The sequence below is a fragment of the Leptosomus discolor genome, chromosome 5 (genome assembly GCF_034619465.1).
Source record: "Leptosomus discolor isolate bLepDis1 chromosome 5, bLepDis1.hap2, whole genome shotgun sequence".
Classification (NCBI taxonomy): domain Eukaryota; kingdom Metazoa; phylum Chordata; class Aves; order Leptosomiformes; family Leptosomidae; genus Leptosomus; species Leptosomus discolor.
In genome coordinates this window covers 44,693,658-44,716,018 of record NC_141395.1, presented here as the reverse complement: position 1 = coordinate 44,716,018, position 22,361 = coordinate 44,693,658, and the positions used below count along the sequence as shown (strand labels likewise).

The window sequence follows — 22,361 nt, the reverse complement described above, 5'->3', positions numbered from 1 at the left end:
TTTTTTTTTTTTTTTTTTCTTTTCCTCTGCCTTCCTTTTCCCTCATGGGTAATACACAGTTACACAGAAACACATGCATGTCGATACTTTCCGGGTTGGTGGGAGAGAAAAAAATTTCTTGGAGATGGAGGTGGAGAGGGAAAGGAGATGCCCCCTTCTCCAGAAGAAACTTTGGGTGTGCTTTTATTTTGTGAGCTATCCTTTAGGAAAAGGAAAAAAGCCACATTTTGGCTTTTTGAGTGAAAAGGAGTGAAGGCATTTGCATTAGTTTCTGCGAAAAGTAGGAACAGAGACATTTATATAGGAAGGGATGAATCTTAATCAAGAAAAAAAATCAGTCTTGGGGCCCTGGATGGTGTCTGGGCCCTGTCCCACACCGGGCAGTGGCACAGGGATGTGCTTTTGGACTGTGGATTCAGATTTGACTGCTAGTGAGTGCAAACATGTACAAGTAACAGACACCTAAGGAACTTGGTGCCTTCCCTCCATTCCTGCCCACTAGGTGCACCCATTCCCGCTGGGCAGGCTTTTCACACCTGGACTTCTCCAGAGACAGTTCCCAAGTGGGATGCATTGCACCATGCTGGAACAGAAAAGATAAAAAGTTTGGGGGGTGTGTGTGTGCGCATGTGTGTCCATATGCATGCACAAAAACCTGCTGATTAACAGAGAGTTAGCTGCAGCCAGGGATGTAATGCAAAAAGCATGTAACTATGGTGCAGAAGCTTGCAGGTCTGACTCCTGCTGAGTTTCACAGGAAACTTGCTTGTACTGTATTCCCACAGACAGTGAGTCTTCCTTGCTCTCATATCTGAAACACCCTCACACAGAGAAGACTCATTCTGGGTTCTTTTGAAGGAGAAAACTTCCATTCTTCCCCTGCTACGCAGACAGATGTGGCTGCCTTCAGACACATTTACTCTCTCCAAGCCAGGAGTCATTGCCCAGTGTGTTTTTCTGCACTCCATGTAGCACCAGTAATGGAAAAGAAGACTTGAAGGACAGAGGATGACAACACAACAGAAGAGAAAACAGGAAAAAAAACAGAGTATGGGTGCTGGCCCTGTTATTTACTACATCCTAAGCAAGCCCACGTCTGTCTGCATTAAACCCCTTCTATATAAAGGACCTCTCTGCCCTCCTCCACTGCTCTGCCTTCTCCTAGACCATCCTGCGTACCCCTTTATGACATGACCAAAGGCCAGGACCAAACATCATGTCCATCACCTCCAGCTGAGTGTGGAGCAATTTTATCCATTCCAATCAGCCAGGATGCTTGAAGCCCTCATTCACAAGGATTATCTGGCATCATATAAAGCAAAATCAGTAACAGTTATTTGGCACCACATAAAGCAACATGTAAAATGAGGAGAGCCCGTCCAGAGCTGAACTAGCACCCTAAGGATCGTCATGGAAAAGAAGACCTAATAAAAATAGCCAAGAATTGAGCTAAAAACACCTAATTTTTTGGCTTCACATAGGAGAATTCCCAATATATATGATTATTATTATATATTATTACTGATTATGCATTATTAGACGATTTGTTATTAATTACAGCATTACTAAATATAATATTAATAATTACTATTATTACAGAAAACAACAAAACACTTCCAAAAGTGTTGCTGCAACATGGATTTGAATGTTTACTCTAGGGCTGACACCTCTTTGCAGTATTTTCTTCTGGTTTTTCAAAATAGGCCGCCGCGAGAGAGGCGTGAGGGGCGGGAGCGACGGCCGCGACCCGTCCAGCACCGAGCAGCCAAAAAAAGTAAATTTTTCCCAAAAGTGGGGCAAGAAAAAAACTATGCGTCTCCTTCGAGCCGGAATCGAACCAGCGACCTAAGGATTCCCGTCAAACAACACCTCTACAGTCCTCCGCTCTACCAGCTGAGCTATCGAAGGGACACGCAGACCTTTCTCCGGCGGCCGCCTAAGCTGTCGCTCCGCCCCCCCCCCCCCCGAAGTTTTGAGCATGCGCCTTGCGACTGTGGAGGCGGTGGCATGAGCAGCGCATGCGCACATTGCGGCCTCCCGCAGGCGCGGGGCTTACTGAGGGGGCGCCGACTCGGAACACTTCAGAAGGCGGGGCCAGTGGCGCAATGGATAACGCGTCTGACTACGGATCAGAAGATTGTAGGTTCGACTCCTGCCTGGCTCGCAGTGATTTTGATGCCTCGGGCGTGGCGTGCCGCGCCGCCTTTTCACTCGCCTGCGGGGAAGAGAACCAAACTGGCCCGGCCTCGCTCCCGCCCCCGCGGGCAGCCCGAGATGAGCACCGAAACCCCACCACGCTTATGCAGAAACTTGCAGAGCAAGCACAGTGCCCATCGACGTAGCCCTTTTTATTCTCCTTTTAAAAAGTTATATATTCTCCAGAAAGTGTTCCAGACATGATGCCTGATGACTGTTACATGAGTGTGGGCAACAAGCAGAAAAATGAGGGTCTCAAGGCCTTTGCATGATGGGGGGGTGCCCTTCTATTGTGCTGACCCTTGCCCACCTGTGCACCCTTCATATCACAACTGTTACCGATGCCACTCACAGACACAGCAAAATAAAGAATGGCAATTCCAAACGCCAGCAACACTGACGAGCTCCCTCAGGTACTTTTCACAGCAACCTAGAATCATTAAGGTTGAAAAAGACCCCTAAGATCATCAAGTCCAACTGTTGACCTAACACCACCATGCCCACTAAACCATGTCCCAAAGTGCCGCATCTACATGGCTTTTTTTAACACCTCCAGGGACAGTAACTCCACCACTTCCCTGGGCAGCCTGTTCCAGTGCTTGACCACTCTTTCAGCAACAAATTTTTTCCTAATATCCAACCTAAACCTCCCCTGGCGCAACATTTCCTCTCATTCTATCACTCATTATTTGGGAGAAGAGACTGACCCCCACCTCACTACAGCCTCCTCTCAGGTAGTTGTAGAGAGTGATAAGGTCTCCCCTCAGCCTTCTCTTCTCCAGGCTGAACAACCCCAGTTCCCTCAGCCACTCCTCACAAGATCTGTTCTCCAATGAACTGCTTTTTGCAGTACATTTGCCCACAAATTGCGGCTACTCCAAAGCTGTGGGTTATCCTCAAACTTCATCACCGGGGAGGCCCTTCCTTGCCTCTCCCAGATGTGAGCTCTTTACACACTACACAGCCCTCATACCTCCAAATTGGGGCTTTGCAAAATCGCATGCTTTTCATTAACTGCACATCAAGAATGCTGCCACACTTCTCACAACTAATGGGTAATTACTGTGAAAGTAACAGTCTCCATCATTGCAGTGTTGCTTGTGGCCTTCAGAGACCTCATGGTTATTTCCCATGATGTCATTCCTAAGGCTGACCGCACTGTGCCAGGCCAATGCTGAGCATGCTGCTCCTCTGCTAAGGCTGAAAGTATTTTTCCCCGTGTAATTTATTGATGCATTAATGGAGTTAATTTTTTGGCACAGTTAGTGCACTTGACAAGATGCGTGTTAAGAACCTTTGAAAAGCTGATGCCTTGGTGGTGCTTTATAGTTTCCACTGTTGTCATTTTTTGCTTTGGGAGACACAACAATCCCATGATGTGCTGGGCGTATAAATGGAGTTGAATCACAGAATCACAGAACAGTAGGAGTCAGAAGGGGCCCCTGGAGATCATCTAGTCCAACGCCCCTGCCAGAGCAGGATCACCGACAGCAGGTTGCACAGGACAGCATCCAGGCAGGTTTTGAATATCTCCAGAGAAGGAGACTCCACAACCTCTCTGGGCAGCCTGTTCCAGTGCTCTGTCACCCTTAGTGTAAAGAAGTTTTTCCTCATGTTGAGGTGGAACTTCCTGTGCTCCAGTTTGTGCCCATTGCCCCTTGTCCTGCCACTGGGCACCACTGACCCCATCCTCTTGACACCTGCCTTTAGATATTTATAAGCTTTGATAAGGTCCCCTCTCAGCCTTCTCTTCTCCAGGCTAAAGAGCCCCAGGTCTCTCAGCCTCTCCTCACAGGAGAGATGCTCCAGTCCCATAATCATCTTCATAGCCCTCCGCTGGACTCTCTCCAGTAGTTGCCTGTCCCTCTTGAATTGGGGGGCCCAGAACTGGACACAGTACTCCAGGCGTGGCCTCACTAGGGCAGAGTAGAGAAGGAGAATGACCTCCCTCAACCTGCTGGCCACACTCTTCTTAATGCACCCCAAGGTACCATTGGCCTTCTTGGCCACAAGGGCACATTGCTGGCTCATGGTCAACTTGTTGTCTACCACAGCTCCCAGGTCCTTCTCCATAGAGCTGCTCTCCAGCAGGTCGACCTCCAGCCTGTACGGGTGCATGGGGTTATTCCTCCCCAGGTGCAGGACCCTACACTTGCCCTTGTTGAACCTAATTTGGTTGCTCCCCGCCCAGCTCTCCAGCCTGTCCAGGTCTCACTGAACGGCAACACAGCCTGCTGGCGTGTCAGCCACTTCTCCCAGTTTTGTATCATCAGCAAACTTGCTGAGGGTGCACTCTGTCCCTTCATTCGGGTCATTGATGAATATGTTGAATAAGACTGGACCCAGTACTGACCCCTGGGGAACACCACCAGTCACAGGCCTCCAACTGGACTCAGCACCACTGATCACAACTGTCTGAGCTCTGTCCTTCAGCCAGTTCTCAATCCACCTCACTGTCTCTACTTGTCTATACCACACTTCCTAAGCTTACCTATGAGGACGTGCTGGGAGACAGTCTCAGAAGTTTTGCTAAAGTCGAGGTAGGCAACATCTGCTGCTTTCCCTTCATCTACCCAGCCTGTCATGCCATCATAGGAGGCTATCAAGTTGGTCAGGCATGATTTCCCATTGGTGAATCCATGCTGACTACTCCTGATCATCTTCTTTCACCTGTTTAAAGATAACAGCTAGAATGAGCTGTTCCACCACCTTTCCAGAGACAGAGGTGAGGCTGACTGGCCTGTAGTTACCCATATTCTCCTTCTTGCCCTTTTTGAAGACTGGAGTGACACTGGCTTTCCTCCAGTCCTCAGGCACCTCTACTGTCCTCCATGACCTGTCAAAGATGATGGCAAATGGCTTAGCAATAACATCTGCCTGCTCCTTCAGCACTCTCAGGCGCATCCCATCAGGGCCCATGGACTTGTGAGTGTCCAGTCTGGCTGAGAGATCCCTAACCCAACCCTCCTCAACCAAGGGGCAGTCTTCCTTCCTCCAGACTTCCTCTCCTACCTTCAAGGTCTGGGCTTCCTGAGGACCAGCCTTAGCAGTAAAGACTGAGGTGAAGAAGGCATTCAGTAACTCTGCCTTCTCCATATCCTCTGTCACCAGGGCACTCACCTTGTTCAGCAGCAGGCCCGCATTTTCCCTGGTCTTCCTTTTGCTACTGATGTATTTGAAGAATGCCTTCTTATTGTTTTTGACATCCCTAGCCAGACTTAACTCCAAATGGGCCTTAGCCTTCCCCGTTGCAACCCTGCATCCTCTGATGATATTCCTATATTCCTCCCAAGTGGCCAGTCCCTTTTTCCACATGTTGTAAACTTCCTTCTTTCTTTTGAGTGTTTATAGAAGCTCCTTGCTCATCCAAGCAGGCCTTCTGCCTCCTTTGCTCGATTTCTTCCTCATAGGGATGCATCAGTTTTGGGCTTGGAGGAAGTGGTGCTTGAATAGCAACCAGCTCTCTCAGGACCCCCTACCTTCTAGAACCCTAGCCCATGGTATCCTTCCAAGTAGGTCTTTGAAGAGGTCACTTAGCTCCCCTGAAGTCCAGGGTTGCAATCCTACTGATTGCCCTGCTTCTTCCATGCAGGATCTTGAACTCCACCACCTCGTGGTCACTGCAGCCAAGGCTGCCCCCAACCTTCACATCCCTGGCCATGACTTCTTTGTTAGTATAAGGTCCAGCAGTGCACCTCTCCTTGTTGGTTCCTTCACCATCTGAATCAAAAAGTTATCATCAATGTTTTGCAGGAACCTCTTGGACTGCGGCTGCTTGGCTGTGTTACTTTTCCAGCAAATATCAGGGTGGTTGAAGTCCCCCATGAGAACCAGGGCCTGTGATTGAGAAACTGCTTCCAGCTGTCTGTAGAAGGCTTCATCTACCTCCTCATCCTGATCAGGTGGCCTACAGTAAATGCCCACAACAATGTCTCCCATCTTAGCCTTCTCCCTAATTCTTACCCACAAGCTCTCAATTCCCTCATCATCCTCCTCTAGGCAGAGCTCAATACACTCCAGGTGCTCTCTCACATAAAGAGCAACTCTCCCACCTTGCCTAGTTGGCCTGTCTTTCCTAAAGAGTACACAGCCATCCATGACAGCATTCCAATCATAGGAGCTGTCCTACCATATTTCAGTAATCGCAATGAGATCATGGTCCTGTGACCACACAGAGACCTCCAGCTCTTCCTTCTTATTCCCCATGCTGCGCGCATTGGTGTATAAGCATTTCAGGAAGGGAGCTGAGCATACAGATTTCACCCTTGAGGGGTGGTAGGCCTTTTGGTTCTCAAAAATAATAGTATGCTGACCCATGAATACCAAGCTACTACCCCCAGGTGCCTCTCTAGCAGGCCCAGATACATCCCCATCCCCCTTCAAATCTAGTTTAAAGCTCTCTCAATGAGCCCTGCTAACTATTGTCCTAGAACCCTCTTCCCCCTATAAGTTTCTCCCACCTGTTGACAGCAGGCCTGGTGTCTTGAAGATCAATCCATCATCAAAGAACCCAAAGTCCTGCCGGTGACACCAGTCTCGGAGGCAGACATTCATCTGCTGGCTCTTCCTCTTTACCACCTCACCATTCCCAGCAACTGGAGGCATAGAGGAGAATATAACTGGTGATCCCAATCCCTTGACTGGTTGTCCCAGGGCCCTGAAATCTGTCTTTTTTGCCCTGGACCTTTTCACACAACTTCATGACTACCTACCTGGAAAATCAAAAGTTGTTACTGCTCTCAGGGCTGTAGAAGTAAAGGAAACTTTGTCTTCACCTCTGTAGGCTGGGCCCCAGCTCGGCCTGCGTCTTTGGCTTTCCATTCCCTTCAGTTATGAGAGGCTCATACAAAGCGCAACAACCTCCCGATGCGAATGTGCACTGGCGACGACAGATCACCAAAATCACTGCGAGCCAGGCAGGAGTCGAACCTACAATCTTCTGATCCGTAGTCAGACGCGTTATCCATTGCGCCACTGGCCCCACTCGTACTCGAATCTTCCTCGCTCTCCCATATACGACGATATCGCGCATGCGCTCCGCCCCGCTAGTCCCCTACCACCCGTTCATCCTCCCCCACTCCCCGCCCGGCACAGCGCAGCGCCGTGCTGCGCGCCCCGCCCCGCCCCGCCCCGCCCCGCCCCGCCCCGCCCCGTCGGCAGAAGGCGCTCCCGGCAGAGCCTGCCATGCCGCACAAGGGACCCTGACCGGTTCTAACGCCCGCCTCAGAGCCGGGCGTCCCGCACATGCGTCGCGCGGCGCAGAGGAGGGTGCGGCTGGGTTGGTGAGGTCGGGCGGCAAGACGTTTGGTATCTCCCTTCGATAGCTCAGCTGGTAGAGCGGAGGACTGTAGAGGCGCTGCGCGCAGGAATCCTTAGGTCGCTGGTTCGATTCCGGCTCGAAGGAGGGTGTGTTTTTTTTTCTCCCCACGCCATAACCAGTTGCAGGTACGATTTTGTCGAGGAGATCCAGCTCCGCTGCAAACCAAACCTCCCCGTGCTTCGCTGGTGGCAGGAGGTATTGCTGCAGGAACGGAGGGCGCGTCTGCCACCACCTAGTTAATTTTTAAAGGAAATAAAGATAAATAAGGATATATGTTGTTCTCACTACACCTTACCACAAACCCTCAAAAGTAAGCTACTGCCTTCGCCTCGTCGCAGTTAATTAGGATGAGGAAATTCTGAGGGTCTTTTTTCCAAACCTCCTCTTTCTCTTCCCTTCCCTCCCCTCCCCTCCCCACCTCTCCCCTAGACTGTTTTCCCAGAATAAATAAGTGTCTATACAGCTACCTACTGCCACAACAGGAATGCATTCTCAAATCCAGATGGGGGATACTTACCACATTACTGGGAAATTGTGTGTCTGTACCAGTGTTTCTCAATTACCTTGTAGGTGCTGGCTGCCATGCAGCTGTCCCATATTATTGCCTTCCCAGCCCTGGGACTGGTGACACTGGCACAAAGGACTGAATCTTCTGGTTTGAAGCTCTGCACCTATTCATTTCTCTCAAAGTGAAGGGAGACTCTGGATGTGATGATTTAGCTGACTTTAGTTTAGTGGAGCGAAAGAAGGGGATAGGACAAGGGGCAATGCATGCAAGCTGGAGCATAGGAGGTTCCACATTAACATAAGGAAAAAACTTTTTCACTGTGGGGTGACAGAGCACTGGAACAGGCTGCCCAGAGAGGTTGTGGAGTCTCCTTCTCTGGAAATATTCAAAACCTGCCTGGACACATTCCTGTATTGACCTGCTCTAGGTGATCCTGCTCTGGCAGGGAGGTTGGACCAGGTGATCTTTTGAGGTCCCTTCCAACTCCTAACATGCTGTGATTCTGTGATTACTGTCATCTGTGGTCTTTCTCCCTGCTTTGTAACAGCACAACAAACATTTACTTTTCTATAGAAAATGATAGCATAGAAAAAGAAATTGGTAATGCTTAGTTTTGCACGCTTCATCGATTTTCTTTAATGATTTTATTCTAAAAAGAGGCAGAAATGTAAATCATTTTGAACGAACTCATACTCATACCTTGGGTATTCATTCAGGGGACAGATAAGGAATGAAATTAAATGACACACAATTATGTTTGATGTTTCTTGTATTAAGCAGAGTGGTTCTGGGGACAAAAATGCACAACCTACCTAAATAACCGGTTACGTTGATGCTAGGCCTAAATCCTTTATGATGCCTCTTTCATTTGGAATTTTGAGTGAATCTGGGTATGAGTTAAATATCTAAACATGCAAAAGGACAGCTCTTTGTGAACACATCCAGAAAAAACAGTTGCCCCTTGTCTATTTTTCAAATGCTTTGGCTTCTGTGGTCACAGAGACTGTAAAGCATCCTAGTGAGAAATATTCTTGTCTTGTAGCAGGCCCAGATTATCTGGCACTCTGCGCTGGATCTCGGACAGATACAACACATACCCCCTCGCCCGGTGAGATGCTGGCACCAGGGGAGTTCGCGGGACCATTGTCAGCAACAGCAGCATGGTTTCACTCTCTGCACACACCCTTTCCTGGGGAAAATTGTTCCATATAGTAACTGATGCCAGTAAAACTACTGTTATATTACTTCATCACACTGCTGATTTAATGTAGACAAGCATTCTGTGTTATATAAAGGATTTGGAGTGTGCAGCTATAGCTCTGGCTGCTTTGCATAGGTAGGTGCATCTGCTGCAATCCGCAATCTAGTTCCTCTTTTGGGAAACCCTGAGTTGCCGCTTGACACTTGTCAGGATGCAAAACCATCATTTTGGATGGCTGTCTCAACAGCTTCTCTAGCCGTTACTGGAATGAAGTTGCTGATAGTGTGGAAAAGTAAAGGGAGTGCTACAATTCATATATACAACCTTTATTAGTCGGAGTCATTGACAGCAGAGGTAGATTTGAATATATAGTACTTTACGTATAAATAAATGCAGCAAAAGAGAACAAAAATTCAGGATCTGTACATTTTGAGAAGGTTAATGGGTGTGCAACTGAACTTCACACAGAAACAGATCATGTAAGCATACCTATGTTCACATTTGGAACATTTCTGAAAAGCGAACAGGTGAGTAAAATCACATCTAAGAGCTAAGTCTTGAAATCCTTATTCATCCTTTCTCCATGTGTCCTCAGAACAGCAGACCCTGACAACAGTGAGATAGGCAAATACTCTGGTACTCTGAAAACTAAGTTTCCTCTTTGGAGTTAAGCCATGGATTCAGACACTCAGATTTTTAAGCTGCAAGTCCTGGAGAATCCACTCAGAGGCTTGGTCGCTGGTTTATTCTGAGGTTTTTGTCTGATTGAGATAATACGTTGTGGCTCTTCTGTACAGATGCCCATGTCTGTAAAAGGGATTTGCAAACATGCAGCAGCTTGTCCATCTCTGCATCACACTGCGAGATCGAGTCATAAATCTTTCTCAAGAAAAATTTCTCATTTAGAAAGAGCAAATAAAAACCACATGATTTGCGGTACATCACCAGCGCATGGAGATCGTTTCCTTGATTTCAGTAAACTTTGGCTCTGACCCATAGAGTGGGGTCCTGAGGGACATCAAAGGTGTTGCATGTGAAAAAATTCCTCAATTGCTTTTGCTAATCTGGGATTTATCTTTCCCTCCCTGGCTTTAGGCCTGCTCTGTAGCTGTTGCTGAAATCAAGGGTGCAATTCTCACTCAGTGACTTTGATGGGAGCAGGAAGAGGATTTCACACGGGAAAGGATTCCATGTGTAACGTAGCTTTACACTAGGCTTTTCTCCTGATGCATTTCCAACTCTCTGCTGGAAATAGTCACTATGTAGCATTTGCACACTTCACCTGCTGATGTATTCCATACTCCGTGCACTCCTTACTCCTTGGTGATCACATCTTATACCAGAGCAAACACCATGCGAAGGAGAATCATGAAGAAAGGCAAAAGATGCGTGTGTGCTGTGGTGAGTGGGTGCTGGTGCCTCCTGGCACACACTCAGTGGGCTGTGCTCTGCCCGTCTTGCAGCGCTAGCACATGCCACCTGATCCAGCCACCCAGAGGGAAGATGTATGGCACTCAGCTACTGCTGGGAACATGCCTTCTGGGGTCACGACTCCTCAGCAGCAGGGTGGTGTCACCAACCCCCCTCCCCTTGGACCAGTGGGTTGGATGGACTCATAGCCCCAGCACCACTGGGCAGGCAGGACAGCAGTCTGGATTTATGCACATAGGAGTGGCCTCCAAAATTATTTGAAACATGCAACAGAGGACAAAGAAGAGCCCATGGGTAGGAGAGGAGTGAGCCCTAGCCATGCCAGGACTTCCTCTCTTCTCTGAAGCAGAAAAATAAGGCTATTTCTGAGGGCAATGTGAGCCTTAGCTGGCCCCAGTGACCGCAACTGAAGAACAGATACATAACCTGAACTGGAATTAATGGCTTTTAAAATGTCCATGTATTATGGGAACTTTAAAGAAATGTAGAAAGTAGTATTTCTTGACTTTGGAGTTATAGCTGGTGCTATGAAACACATTCCTTTCCCATATATTTAGCTGCCACTGAATGACATTTGATGTGAAAGGTGAGAATAGAAAGAAGATACTATTTCACAACCACAGGATCCAATTTTAAGGAAGGGAATAACACTTTTGACTAGCTATATATTCACTGGTCTATATAATTTAGTGGTACATTATATCCCCCTTTGGGCTGCAGTACTGTGATTAGAGGAGCAAAAATAGCAAATGCACAGAACTGCAATGATTGATGTAACATGATCAATAAGGAGAAATTCAGCTGTCTGAGGCTTAAACTGCTATGTCAAACCAGTGAAGTGCTAAGTTTAAGATCTAAGAGGTATTTCTTTAGTTCTTACAAATTAGGGGCCTAATTTCTTCATGCTTGCTTTAGCCATACCCACACACCTCTCCACTGATTTGTGCAGCGGTATACCTGAAAAAAACACCTCTTCCCTACCTCTTTATTTAAAATCATGTCATGCGCTCCTAAAGCCCCTGTGCCTGGGGCAGAGGAGAGGACCCAGGCTCGACCAAAGCATGATTGCTCCTCTCCTGCTTGCCTGCCCTGCCAACTCCTTGCTGCTCCCACAGCCCTGGTGCCAGCACTGGCGCAATGGCTCCCAGCCCAGTGCCAGCAGGGCAGTGGGACCGGCAGCCAGGGGCACGGTGGAATAAGCAAGCCAGCAGAAAGCTGTTGGCTGGGGACCAATTTCCAGCACATTAACAGATGCAGCTGGAGAAGCTGGGGCTGCCTGGCATGGGCAGCAGGCCTGTCCAGGCAGGATCGGGGGAGCTTTGCCACAGGGCTGTCACTGGCTATGGGAAGAGGAGAGGAGAGGAAAGAGGCTCTGGGGCAGCCCAGGGCCAGCCTCCCCTTCCATGGAGCATCTGCCCACCGTCTCCTAAGTCTGTAACTTGTGCAAAGACACAGAGACTGTGTGTGCTTCTGGTGCTGGGTGAGGCCCCTGGATTTGGGTTGAGCTATGTTGTAACCACCAGTGGAACGATCCCTGAGCACTTTGTCCTAGCTCAGGTTTACAATTGCCAGGGCTGGGCCCCGGCAAGCCACTAGATGCTTCCTTCTCTGGGAAGGACAGCCCTGTCTGCCTTGCTACCAGCTTTCCCTCTGGGATCTGCTAAGGAGCATTTCCAGGGGTCCCTCACAGGAACATTTCATATCCAGCAAAACTGCTGCATGTGCGGAGTGTTCCCAGGGCAGGGATACATTGAGCCAGTGTGTCCAGAAAGGGACTTGGGACTGTGTCTGGGAGGTGAAACCGCAGCTGAGGGTAGGGAGGAAAACAACCATAATAAAGGGAGTATTATTAGCGGGAAAGACCACAATGAGCCTGGCAGTTTGAAGCCATGAGGGACTAGCATGCTGGTCTGTAGAGCTCTGGACTAGCCATGGGTATCTCCTTGCAGAGCGCAGATACCAACCTATTGGAAGTGGCCTACAGGGAGATTCTGCCTTGGTAGAAGCTTGCTCTCAGGTTACTCTTGATTAGCTTAAAGATAACTGCAAATACAGGCTGCAGAGCTTATCATGTGTTTTTTCTTGCCGTGACAAGCTCAGTGGGAAGCACCAACAGGTCATGTTTGCTTGCTCTAGGAGTCTGTGCGATAGCTCCAACAGCTGTCCACTATTAACTGTGTCTTCTCGGTTGCGTTAGTCGGTTGAAGCATGATAGGATTTTCTCCATCTAAATTGGGCAGGAGGAGGACAAAAAATATTTTAAGAATCCTTCACTTGCTACCAAAGTTAGTTTTCTTGTTAGCACCACAAGATTTCATCTGCTTTTCCGGCTGCTGTTTAACTTTGGCTTCTGTGTTAGGCAGCTGTGTGCATACGAATCTACGAATGCTTCTACTCCTTGTTTACATGTAATAGCAGATTTCTGGGTGACTGTTGCTGTTCTTATTAAACTGGACATCAGCTGTACCTGGTGCTTTGCAGAGATTGCAGGATAAGGGTTCCTGCCTGTTCCAATTGCAAGTGCTTGTTTCTGCAAATGTCTGAATATAATGAGTGCTGTTGTGAGTCAGCAAGCACTAACCTTGGCAGCATTTGTGAGAATGGGACAGAAATGAGTCTCAAAGAAAGCAAAATTAACAGTAAAGAAAGAAGAGAGTTAAAAGGAAAAAAATCCGTGAACAGTAATATACTTGAGAGGGAATAAATCACATATGTCCTGAAAGCCAGCTAGTTAAATAAAAATATTAAATTGTCATTTGAAGTCTTATGTAATATATATACAATAGGATTTTGAGAATTACTGTTTTAATGAGTTTGGAACTTCCAAAACCTCATATTATCACTATATATATCCCTACTGCTTTGTAGTTTCTTACTGCCTGCAGTTATGTGTTTGGTGTCCCAATATACCTGTAAAAAATGTTCTTGTTGTAGAGTGGAGGAAAATGAAGTCCTTACAGAGTTCCCTGATGGCCGTTGTGTTCCCTCTGATAATGAATGTGGTTTGACTTCCCTTATTCTGGGCCTTTTTCCAGTCCACCATTTTTTTTGAAGGGAGGAGGGGACTGAAGACTCAGAGACTGACTTTTAAAGATCCAGCCATCTCAGTGAAGTGTTTTAATTTGAAAAATTTTGGACTACCTATATCTTGATACTAGCACAGCCTTCACAGTAATTGAATACCAATGATGATTTTTTTTGGCAAATGACTGAATGTTCAGTAAAAAACCTCATCTGACATTTCCTCCTGTTTACATGACAGTTGACGGGATGGGCAAAAGATGTAATGTACAGAAGTAACTTAACGCAAAGGAGGAATCTAATTGCATGCCATACGGCTTCCCCTCAGTGGGGGTAGAACAACTTTGACTCTGTCAAGGTGAAAGGCAAGAATGATTAAATGCCAAGCAGCTTCTCTGTATGGGCAATTCTGTATTTAGACACAAGGTCACAGACAGACATGTTTCATAACTTCTAAAAGTCTATGAGTAATTAATGCTTAGAGCTCAGCTCGGGCTCAGATTAGTTTGTCAGTTCCAACCCATTTTTAAGTTTCTGTGTATTTTCTAGATTTCTGAGCAGCACTCCCTCCCACCCTCCAAGTTGTTCATTTTCTGGAAGATCATTGATGAAGGGCAGAGACTAGCAGTTCATTTTGCTGTGATACCCAGATGTGCAACAACAGAATAGGACCCACTGCAAATCTGTCGCATTGCTTCCCGCTGATCTGCAGACAGTTCTGAGCTGACACCTTCACCAAACATTTTGTTGTCTGCACCCTTCTAAGATTTATGATGTTTTTTATCAGAACAGGGACCCATGGTATAAAAAACTGTACAAATATAGCCTGCTAATGGAGAGCTGCAGAATAGAGGTGCAGCAGAATTCACAGTTTAAACTGCTTTCTATAGATAGCTCTTGCTCACTCTTCGCCTACTATTGGTATCATATGGAGTGCGGAGGAGACAATGAAGTGCTAAAAACTTGTTGCTTCAGGTTATTTTTTTCTTTTTCTTTTTTTTTTTTTTTTTTCTCTCCCACATTTCATTTTCTGTAAAATGGAAGTTGGTCTAGAAATGCCTTGCTTTGTTCTTATGATGCTAACCTAGCAGGAGACGAGAAAAACCTTCCAAACTGCTTGAATGCCTCAGTTACAACCTGAAGTACCAGGTAAATCCAAATTCCAATGGCACCTCCTCTAGGACCACAAAAGCCAACAAAAGGTTTGACATCAACTTCAGTGGAAGCAAAATGTGGCAACCTGCCCCGTGTGTGTGAGTGAAAGCAATGAACCGTTGCATGCCTCTGTGCTGCAGATGAGTGAGTGATACTTCTCTCTGCCAGGGTATTTTTGCAGCTCACCTGTAATGCCATGGCATGATACCACGGATTACCCTACTTTACACTTTTTTAATGTCACACTTCAAATGTAACAATCCAAATATAAGAATTTCTTTTTGATCTTTCATTGTACATTAGGCCACAGTCCTTCTGTGGTACAAATCAATAGTCATGAGAAGAAATCACAGTAACCTAAGTACAGGCCAGGTCTTGCAAATCCCAAAGTTCCTTCAGTTCTGATGGCAATGCTACCCGTGGAAGTACACACTGTAAAATGAATCTCCACAGCAGATACACAACTAGCTGAGCACTGGAACTAGTCAAATACATTTGAATAAAACTTTCTTCTAGAGGAATATGCCATTACGTCAGAATTGAAGCCTTTGACATGTTTGTGTTGATTTCAGGGACAACTTACTTTTCTTTACTTCTACATTTTAGGGAATAGATCACTGAATTTTCGGCCTCACATATTTTTCCTTAATAAATATGTTTTATGGTATGTTAATTTGAGGAATCAAATGAACTCTGTAACACTTTGGTTTTGTTAAGGAGAAATGTGAGTGACTCTGAAACTTATTCCTGTTGTGTCAATTCAAAGATGAAATCTAAATCTCAACTCCCACAACACACATTGTCTCTTCTGTGCAGTACCACTGTCTCAGGCAGCTTCCACTAAGCACAGCAACAACTGTGGGAGACTCGGTCTCAGAGGTTTTTAGCATCAGGAATGGCAATGTTTTATCACTGTTCCATTCCTCAGAAAAGCAATGACTGACTACAAAATATTTGGATAAATTAAAGTATGGCCTTAGCTTGAGAATCTACATTTTGACCTTAGCAAAAGAGTTCTGACTAGCAATAGCATAGGTACTGGAGAGAGCAGGAAGCAAATAAATTAATTACCAGCTAGAATGCTCAGTCTGTGGGCAGAGGGCATGCAAAGAATTTGTATCCTAACAGGATTTCCTCTTCCAAAATGAAATCTGCTGCAGGAGTGATTACAGTTTGTTTCTAAATTACCTACAGGAGCATCTCTATAGTTTACATAAAGGAAGGCATGAGTATTCACTTCTATGGCCTGACATTTGAAAATGTCTGGTGGAAAAGCCCAATCTTTGCCATTCTAAGTCAGCTGCATCATTTTGGCCAGCACTCCTAAAATTTGGGGGGGGTGGTGGGGTGTGGAGGGAGGAAGTGCAGTTTGAGCTGGTTATTAATTTTTCTAAACGCAGCATCTGTTTTCCTTTCAGCTGCAGAAAAAATGCTCATATTATCCCTCTGTCATGAAGATTTTACTTCTGTTCCTGATGTGTTGCTCTCTTTTAATCTAATTTTAAAATACAGAGAATTTTACTCTACCAAGGCAAACTGGTTTTGATTGGTAGGAAAATGTAGCAAGACTGAAGAGAAGGGTAGGAAAGTTAGAAATATCTCGTTTTCTGCAGACTCTACATATAAGTATATAGATACTTAATATTTCCTTCAAAATACCTGTATGTAATAAGTATGTAATTCCATATTCTGTTAATTTCTCAGACTGGTACTTTACTAAACATTTAAAATAATTTTTTTGATTTGGTATCTCAGTGAGACTTTGTGGGAGAAAAGGGATGGGAAGGTGGCCTAATACCAATAAATACCCCCTGTGCCAGAAGGAGGGAGAAATTTTTTTTCTGCCACTGGGGAATTTTGTACTGGATTTTGAGAGAAAGCAAAATATCTGCCAAATTACAAAAAAAGGTAGAATTCAAAAATTCTTATCCTTCAAAGTTCCATCTTCATGTTTCAAACTCGGGTTTGGTGTCATAGACCCATTCAAGGCTCATTTTAGATTTGCACTTTTCAGGTGCTTAACGTCATAGAGTATATTACATTTATTTCAAATAATGCATTTATTATAAAGTTTTCACTAATAGTTTTTGCTGCCTCTGCAGGGACTGATCAAGTATGATCAATTTTTAAGGTGGCTATATTTACCTTGATACACCTCTAGGCAAAACCAATTTAAAAGCACCACCACATGTTGGCATACCAGTTACATAAATAGCATTTCTTTCAACTACTACAAGTGTTTTGTTACATATTTATGGAAGGGTAAATTTGTATGACAAGCTGGGGGGGAGGGTGTGTGGAATTCTTCCTGCTAAAGGAACATGACATTTGCAATCTGGCAGTGCTAATTTAAGCATGATAAACATAAGAATATAACAGTGCAAGATCTTCCATGACAATGGAAGAGAAAAGGAGTGTGCTGACTGCTTAGGTTCTTCCTCACAAAAAAAGCATAATCTTAATCATAATTCATATAAACTTGCAATTGAAAAGTGGCCTAGGTCTTACCCTGATACCTTGGCCTCTTATTGATGGAGCAAGGACCATTGCCTCTCTCAGCCTGTCCTGCAAGTGTCCAAATCTAACTGTTTTGAGACATTTCTGCTTCCCCTGAAGATGAAGGCAAAACTCTGCCCCACTTCAGCAGATTAGGACAGAGCCTTTTGTTTAAAATATGTAACCTACGCTAGTGCCAAAATAGGAAATCACCCCCATCATCCTTTGGTATAGCCAAATCCTGAGTGTGCAGCCTGGAGGGGACACAGCAAAGCTGAGAAAAGAGGGTGACCTGCTGCAAAGGTGATCCTGCTGCTCCCAACCCGTGTTCCCAGCCAGGCGCTCTTGCTCCTTCTTTGAGCTGGCATTAGCACTTGGCCTGCCCTACTGTGAAACACAGCAGGGAGTTAAACAAGCAGAGAAATACACACATTTTTGAGACGATTCATTTTCACCTGGATCGTATCCAAGATACGGCTCCTGGTAAGGCAGCACAATTGGTGCTGCCAGTGCAGAAGGGAGTGAGCAGCTTGGGGGCTGGATAGCAGAGAGGCAGGAACATGGCAGCTCCGGTGCAAACTCTTTTAGGTTACTGCACAACCTTGCTGTTGGAAACTTTGCATCTTTTATTTAAGCCTTTCCTTGAATGGATACAGTTGGCCCATCACAGTCAGTGATAAATTTTACATGAATGAAAACCAAATAACAGCTTATTCAGGCAGATCAGACGTTACAAGCACCAGTCCAGGCAGAGCCTAATGTATAAGTACAGGATCTAGGATATGAAGCAACGTGGGCATGGAGGCTAGAAGGTGAAAAATGAAAAACCAAAGTTTAAGTGTCTCAGAAGAGAGACAGTAAATATTTAATTGTTAGTGCCATAAGTTTGGTTTTTCATTAGCACACAACTTGGGAAGTTTACCAGGTCATGGTGTTAGCTAGACTGAATTGGCATGTCTCCACTGATGTCTGGAAGAAGCTTTAGCATTGTGAGCAGAACACCTGTCCTACAGGCTTTAAAAATTATTTTGAACAGCTTTGCCACACAGTAAGCCCCTATAATACATACCTCTTTTCATGTCATTCTTAATTTGCTCTTCCAAATCTAGAGACACGCAAAACTCTGGCTCTTCCCCTTCGAGTGCTTTGGGTTTACACTTTCCACAGCAGCAGCTGAAGCAGCAGCAGAGGCAGCAGCAGAGGTAGCAGCCTGTCAGCAGGCCACAGACTGCAAACAGGCCCTGGGTTAAACACAGCAGGAAAACCCTGTGAGCAATGACCTTCCTCAAACTCATGGCAGCCTCTCACAGCCAAAGGCAGATCATCAAAGGAACTCAGGTTCCCAAAGTGCTTGGCACTCAGAGGAGTCCAGCTGCCAACCAAGTGCCTAAACAAGGGCCGGATCTTCCAAAGTCCTCCTCACCCATGAGCTCCCACTTGCTGCTCAGGACCATGTCCACAAAGAAGACACCAACCAACAGGCCCCCGCATGCTCGGCTTTTGAAAGTCTGTTTTCAGCTGGTGGCCCTCAGAAAAAACCTCCAGGCGGTATGCAAAACCCCACCCACCTTAAAATGACTCATTTCCATCTTAAAAATGACTCATTTGCCGAAGATCGTTTCTGCAAACACTTATTTACTGGCAGGTTCTTGTCGATAACAAAGCTGAGAGAAAAAGAAGCAAAGCCCCAGATGCATCCCCACATAACTTCAGGCACTGAACTACAGCATCCAAATTAGGACTGTAGTCCCTATGGGCCCCACACACAGTCAATGGGAAGATAAAAGCCCTTCCAGAGGGTGATTCAGCCCCAGGAGGATTTGAATTGCCTGTTGGGGGTGTTTTTGCCTATTAGCCTGCTCAGGAGCACACAGATGACAACTCCTAAATTAGACTTCTCAAGCTGTTGTTTCTTGGTCTGAGGACTCAGGCGGCAAGAGTTCCCACCTGCATTGCCGTCTGCACACTCCTGTCCCTGTGGCACAAAGGATGGAGGCTTCAGTAGAGCCAAGCACTGGGGTGGAGACCAGAGATCTAAGCCAGATTCAACATCCAGAAAACTTTAGTTTATAGAGCTTTTCTTCCTCCAGGTGAGGTCACTGCCTGGGTTCACAGTACAGCTCCACAGCTGCTTGCCTTGGGGGCTGCATGCTGTGTTGCAGCAATGGGATGGGGACCTGCAGCAGGGAAGTCCCTAGGTTGGTATTGTCACCCTGTTCTCCATGGGGGCATGACAGCAGCCTGGCTCTTGGTCTGGGGTGGATCCAGGTCTGCGCCATGGTGTTTGTGGCAAAGGAGAAACCTCCATGTCTCTTCATGAACATAGTGGTATAAGAGTAAAGGAAAGCCAGAGACATTCCTGAAGTGAATCAAAGCTGATGTGTGGAATGTGCATGTGAAGTCAGCACAGTTTTGTGGCCACCAGGGTTGGAGGTATAGTCAGGCTTTAGCATTACGAATATACAGTCTGCCTTTTACCAACTATTTGTTATATTCATAAGAAAATATGCTGCTGAGGAAGAAAGCAAGCACAAACTTCAGGATATTGTCAAACTTTGACAATGAAGCTACGTAAATAACACTCAGTTATGTATTCACATCTCAGGCAATGTTAAGTGGGGGCCGACTGGAGCATCTCTGAAAGTAGTAAGACTATATACATGCCTAATATTAATACAGGCATGTATCAAGAGTGAGCAAAGTGGTTTTAAATTAAAAGGACTCTGACTTTTTGTTTTAAAATATTTTCCTTCCAATAGACACCCAAAACTGTTCTAAATGCTGTAACCCCTAAATTATTTGACTGTTTATCATTTATGCCATAATGAAGAATAAATCACCACAATGGATAGAATGAAAAAAGACAGAATAAAAGTGTATAGTTGAATTTATTCATGATACCTTAAATGTTTCAAGATTTCTTGTGCTTATATTATCATAGTTGGTAAATCAAGAATCAGTTTATTGATGTGATCAATAAACTGTCTTCGTGGTAGAGGGAGAATTGCTTTTTGCTAAAACAGTTAAATGAACAACCCCTATGCCTGCCAGTGGAGAAGCACTTAAAGTTCTTGTTACCCATGTCAGTATGTTCCCAGTTTAATATACCTGCTAGGAAGTCTGGCACTCCAAAAAAGGTAATTTTCGCTTTGCATTTCTCCTTTCATTTGATTTTCCCTACTTCTAATGATACATCTCCTCACAATTGGCAGATTTTCTGAATATGAGTGTGCTAGGAAACAGGCTTTATCATGAATTATGCTAGTTGAAGAGGAAGATAACGAGCAAAAGCTGTGGTCCCTACTGTTAGGAGTCCAGAGGCCATCTGCAGATGATGCCTCAGACTCAAATAGTATTATGATGGCCTATATAAAAATATTAAACTGTCCCATCATTCATGCATGAGTTAAAAAGAGATGAGGAATAGTGAGCTCAGCTTGCAAAAAACCCACTTGGTGGCCTGTTTATGCTTTGGAGGTGGCAAGATTTTGGGTTGGGGGAGGGATAGAGAGACCATCTGTGACAACCCTCAAATGAGTATATGCATAATTTGGACTTTTTGTACAAAATTCTTAAAAACTAGGAAGCAGTGATTACTTTTGCTGGGATTTTCAGCATATCTTGTCTCACCTCTGGGATACAGCTCCACTGGGACAATCTACACATTCCTTCTTCAGCTATTAGGGACTCACTAGCTTCCTTCTGTACTCCCCACTGCTCTCCTTATGAGTCAAAGCCACAGCAGTTATTTCTGTTTCTGGTTTTCTAAACACAGATGGTTTTCTACTTCATAAAGTCTCCATTAAAGATCAGTAAGCAGAAGAGGAAATAAAAGCTAAAGAAACAGGAAACAGTGAAGAAAACCTTGTTTACCAAGACTGTTGAAGGAGTCAATACTGCTGCTCTCTCAGCTCTAAGGAGATGCTTCCTGGAACCTGAACTGTGACAAAGAGGCTGGACAAGAGGGTGGACAGCAAAGAAAAGAGGGAATGATCGAGCAGGAGAAGACAGTGGCTGTGCTGGTGAGTCCAGCCTGCAGTAGGAGTCAGCTACGACAGCTGCAAGCCAACAGCCTCCAGCCTGCTTCCGAGGGTGCAACTGTGCCTTTGCAAGTGTAATTTAAACATCAGTATTTTATTAATTAGTTTAATTCAGTGTTCTACATTTGAGCACCTTCTGTCTCATCCTGATTCAGCAGTCAAATTATGGCTTCTCAGACCCACAAAGTGCTGAAGTGACTTCCCAGTTTGAAAGGGGACTGTGGGGCAGTGAAGCACTGACCTGATCCCTGCTGAACACAGGAATTCATGTTCCATGGTTCTCAGATTAAAGCTGTCATAGTGGGCTTGCTTCAAACAGTACAGATCATTTCCTATGTATTCCAGCAGAGTCCTTGCTTTCCTGTGCTTCTGTTGCTGGAAATAGGTGGGGACAGCATGGATTTTGCACATTTGCAATTCTGTTGGCTTGTTACATTTCTATAACATTGCAGTATTTGCAGACACACGCATTTGACATCAGAGGACTCCAGGACTTAAGAGAGCACATGAACACACTCCTCTATAACTAAAACAGCCCAGGATGTGTTTTCCCTTGAGCATTATACCAGTTTTTGATGTATCATTCTCCTTTCCTACTCTCTTCCTCCACTCCACCTTTCTCCCCTTTTCTTCCACTTCCTTTTTCTCACCCCCTCACCAGAGCATATATATGACACCATAATCACAGTGTTATGTATTACAATTGCTTACTTACGCTGTGTGCTATATATAGCAAAGAACACAGCTAAATTTGTACTGTAATAACTTATTAACTGGTTGTCACATAAGTGGGACTTCTCATTTTTGAACAATGAGTCATTTTTATTTAGTCATTACTGAAAAGAAAGTTGAAATTAAGCTGGAGCACTAGATTCAAATCTAAATGTCTGAAAGTGTTACAAAACACTCACTCTATTTAACTATTTGCCAAGATAAAACCAAGAAAACATTCTATGTTAGCACTGTTCTGAGCTTATGTTACATTCTGCCACT

The 22,361-nt window shown here is 45.3% G+C and overlaps 1 protein-coding gene and 4 non-coding genes across 5 annotated transcripts in view; 2 read left to right on the top strand and 3 right to left on the bottom strand.

Annotated features, from left to right (window-relative positions):
- Positions 1–1,817: 1,817 nt before the first annotated feature.
- TRNAY-GUA (transfer RNA tyrosine (anticodon GUA)) lies at positions 1,818–1,908 on the bottom strand. The gene is given in 2 exon segments: positions 1,818–1,853; positions 1,872–1,908. It is a non-coding gene; the product is annotated as a tRNA-Tyr (tRNA).
- Positions 1,909–2,091: 183 nt separating this feature from the next.
- TRNAR-ACG (transfer RNA arginine (anticodon ACG)) lies at positions 2,092–2,164 on the top strand. Its single transcript has one exon. It is a non-coding gene; the product is annotated as a tRNA-Arg (tRNA).
- Positions 2,165–7,104: 4,940 nt separating this feature from the next.
- On the bottom strand, positions 7,105–7,177 carry TRNAR-ACG (transfer RNA arginine (anticodon ACG)). Its single transcript has one exon. It is a non-coding gene; the product is annotated as a tRNA-Arg (tRNA).
- A 333-nt stretch (positions 7,178–7,510) lies between these two features.
- TRNAY-GUA (transfer RNA tyrosine (anticodon GUA)) lies at positions 7,511–7,600 on the top strand. The gene is given in 2 exon segments: positions 7,511–7,547; positions 7,565–7,600. It is a non-coding gene; the product is annotated as a tRNA-Tyr (tRNA).
- A 5,188-nt stretch (positions 7,601–12,788) lies between these two features.
- The window catches only part of DNAJC5B (DnaJ heat shock protein family (Hsp40) member C5 beta), a 36,662-nt gene continuing 27,089 nt past the window's right edge, over positions 12,789–22,361 (bottom strand). The window contains exons 3-4 of the mRNA XM_086465722.1: positions 18,398–18,569; positions 12,789–12,883 (exon numbers count right to left, since the gene is read on the bottom strand). Of these exons, the coding sequence (XP_086321848.1) occupies positions 12,789–12,883; positions 18,398–18,569 (267 nt within the window). The remainder of the gene's footprint in view (positions 12,884–18,397; positions 18,570–22,361) is intronic.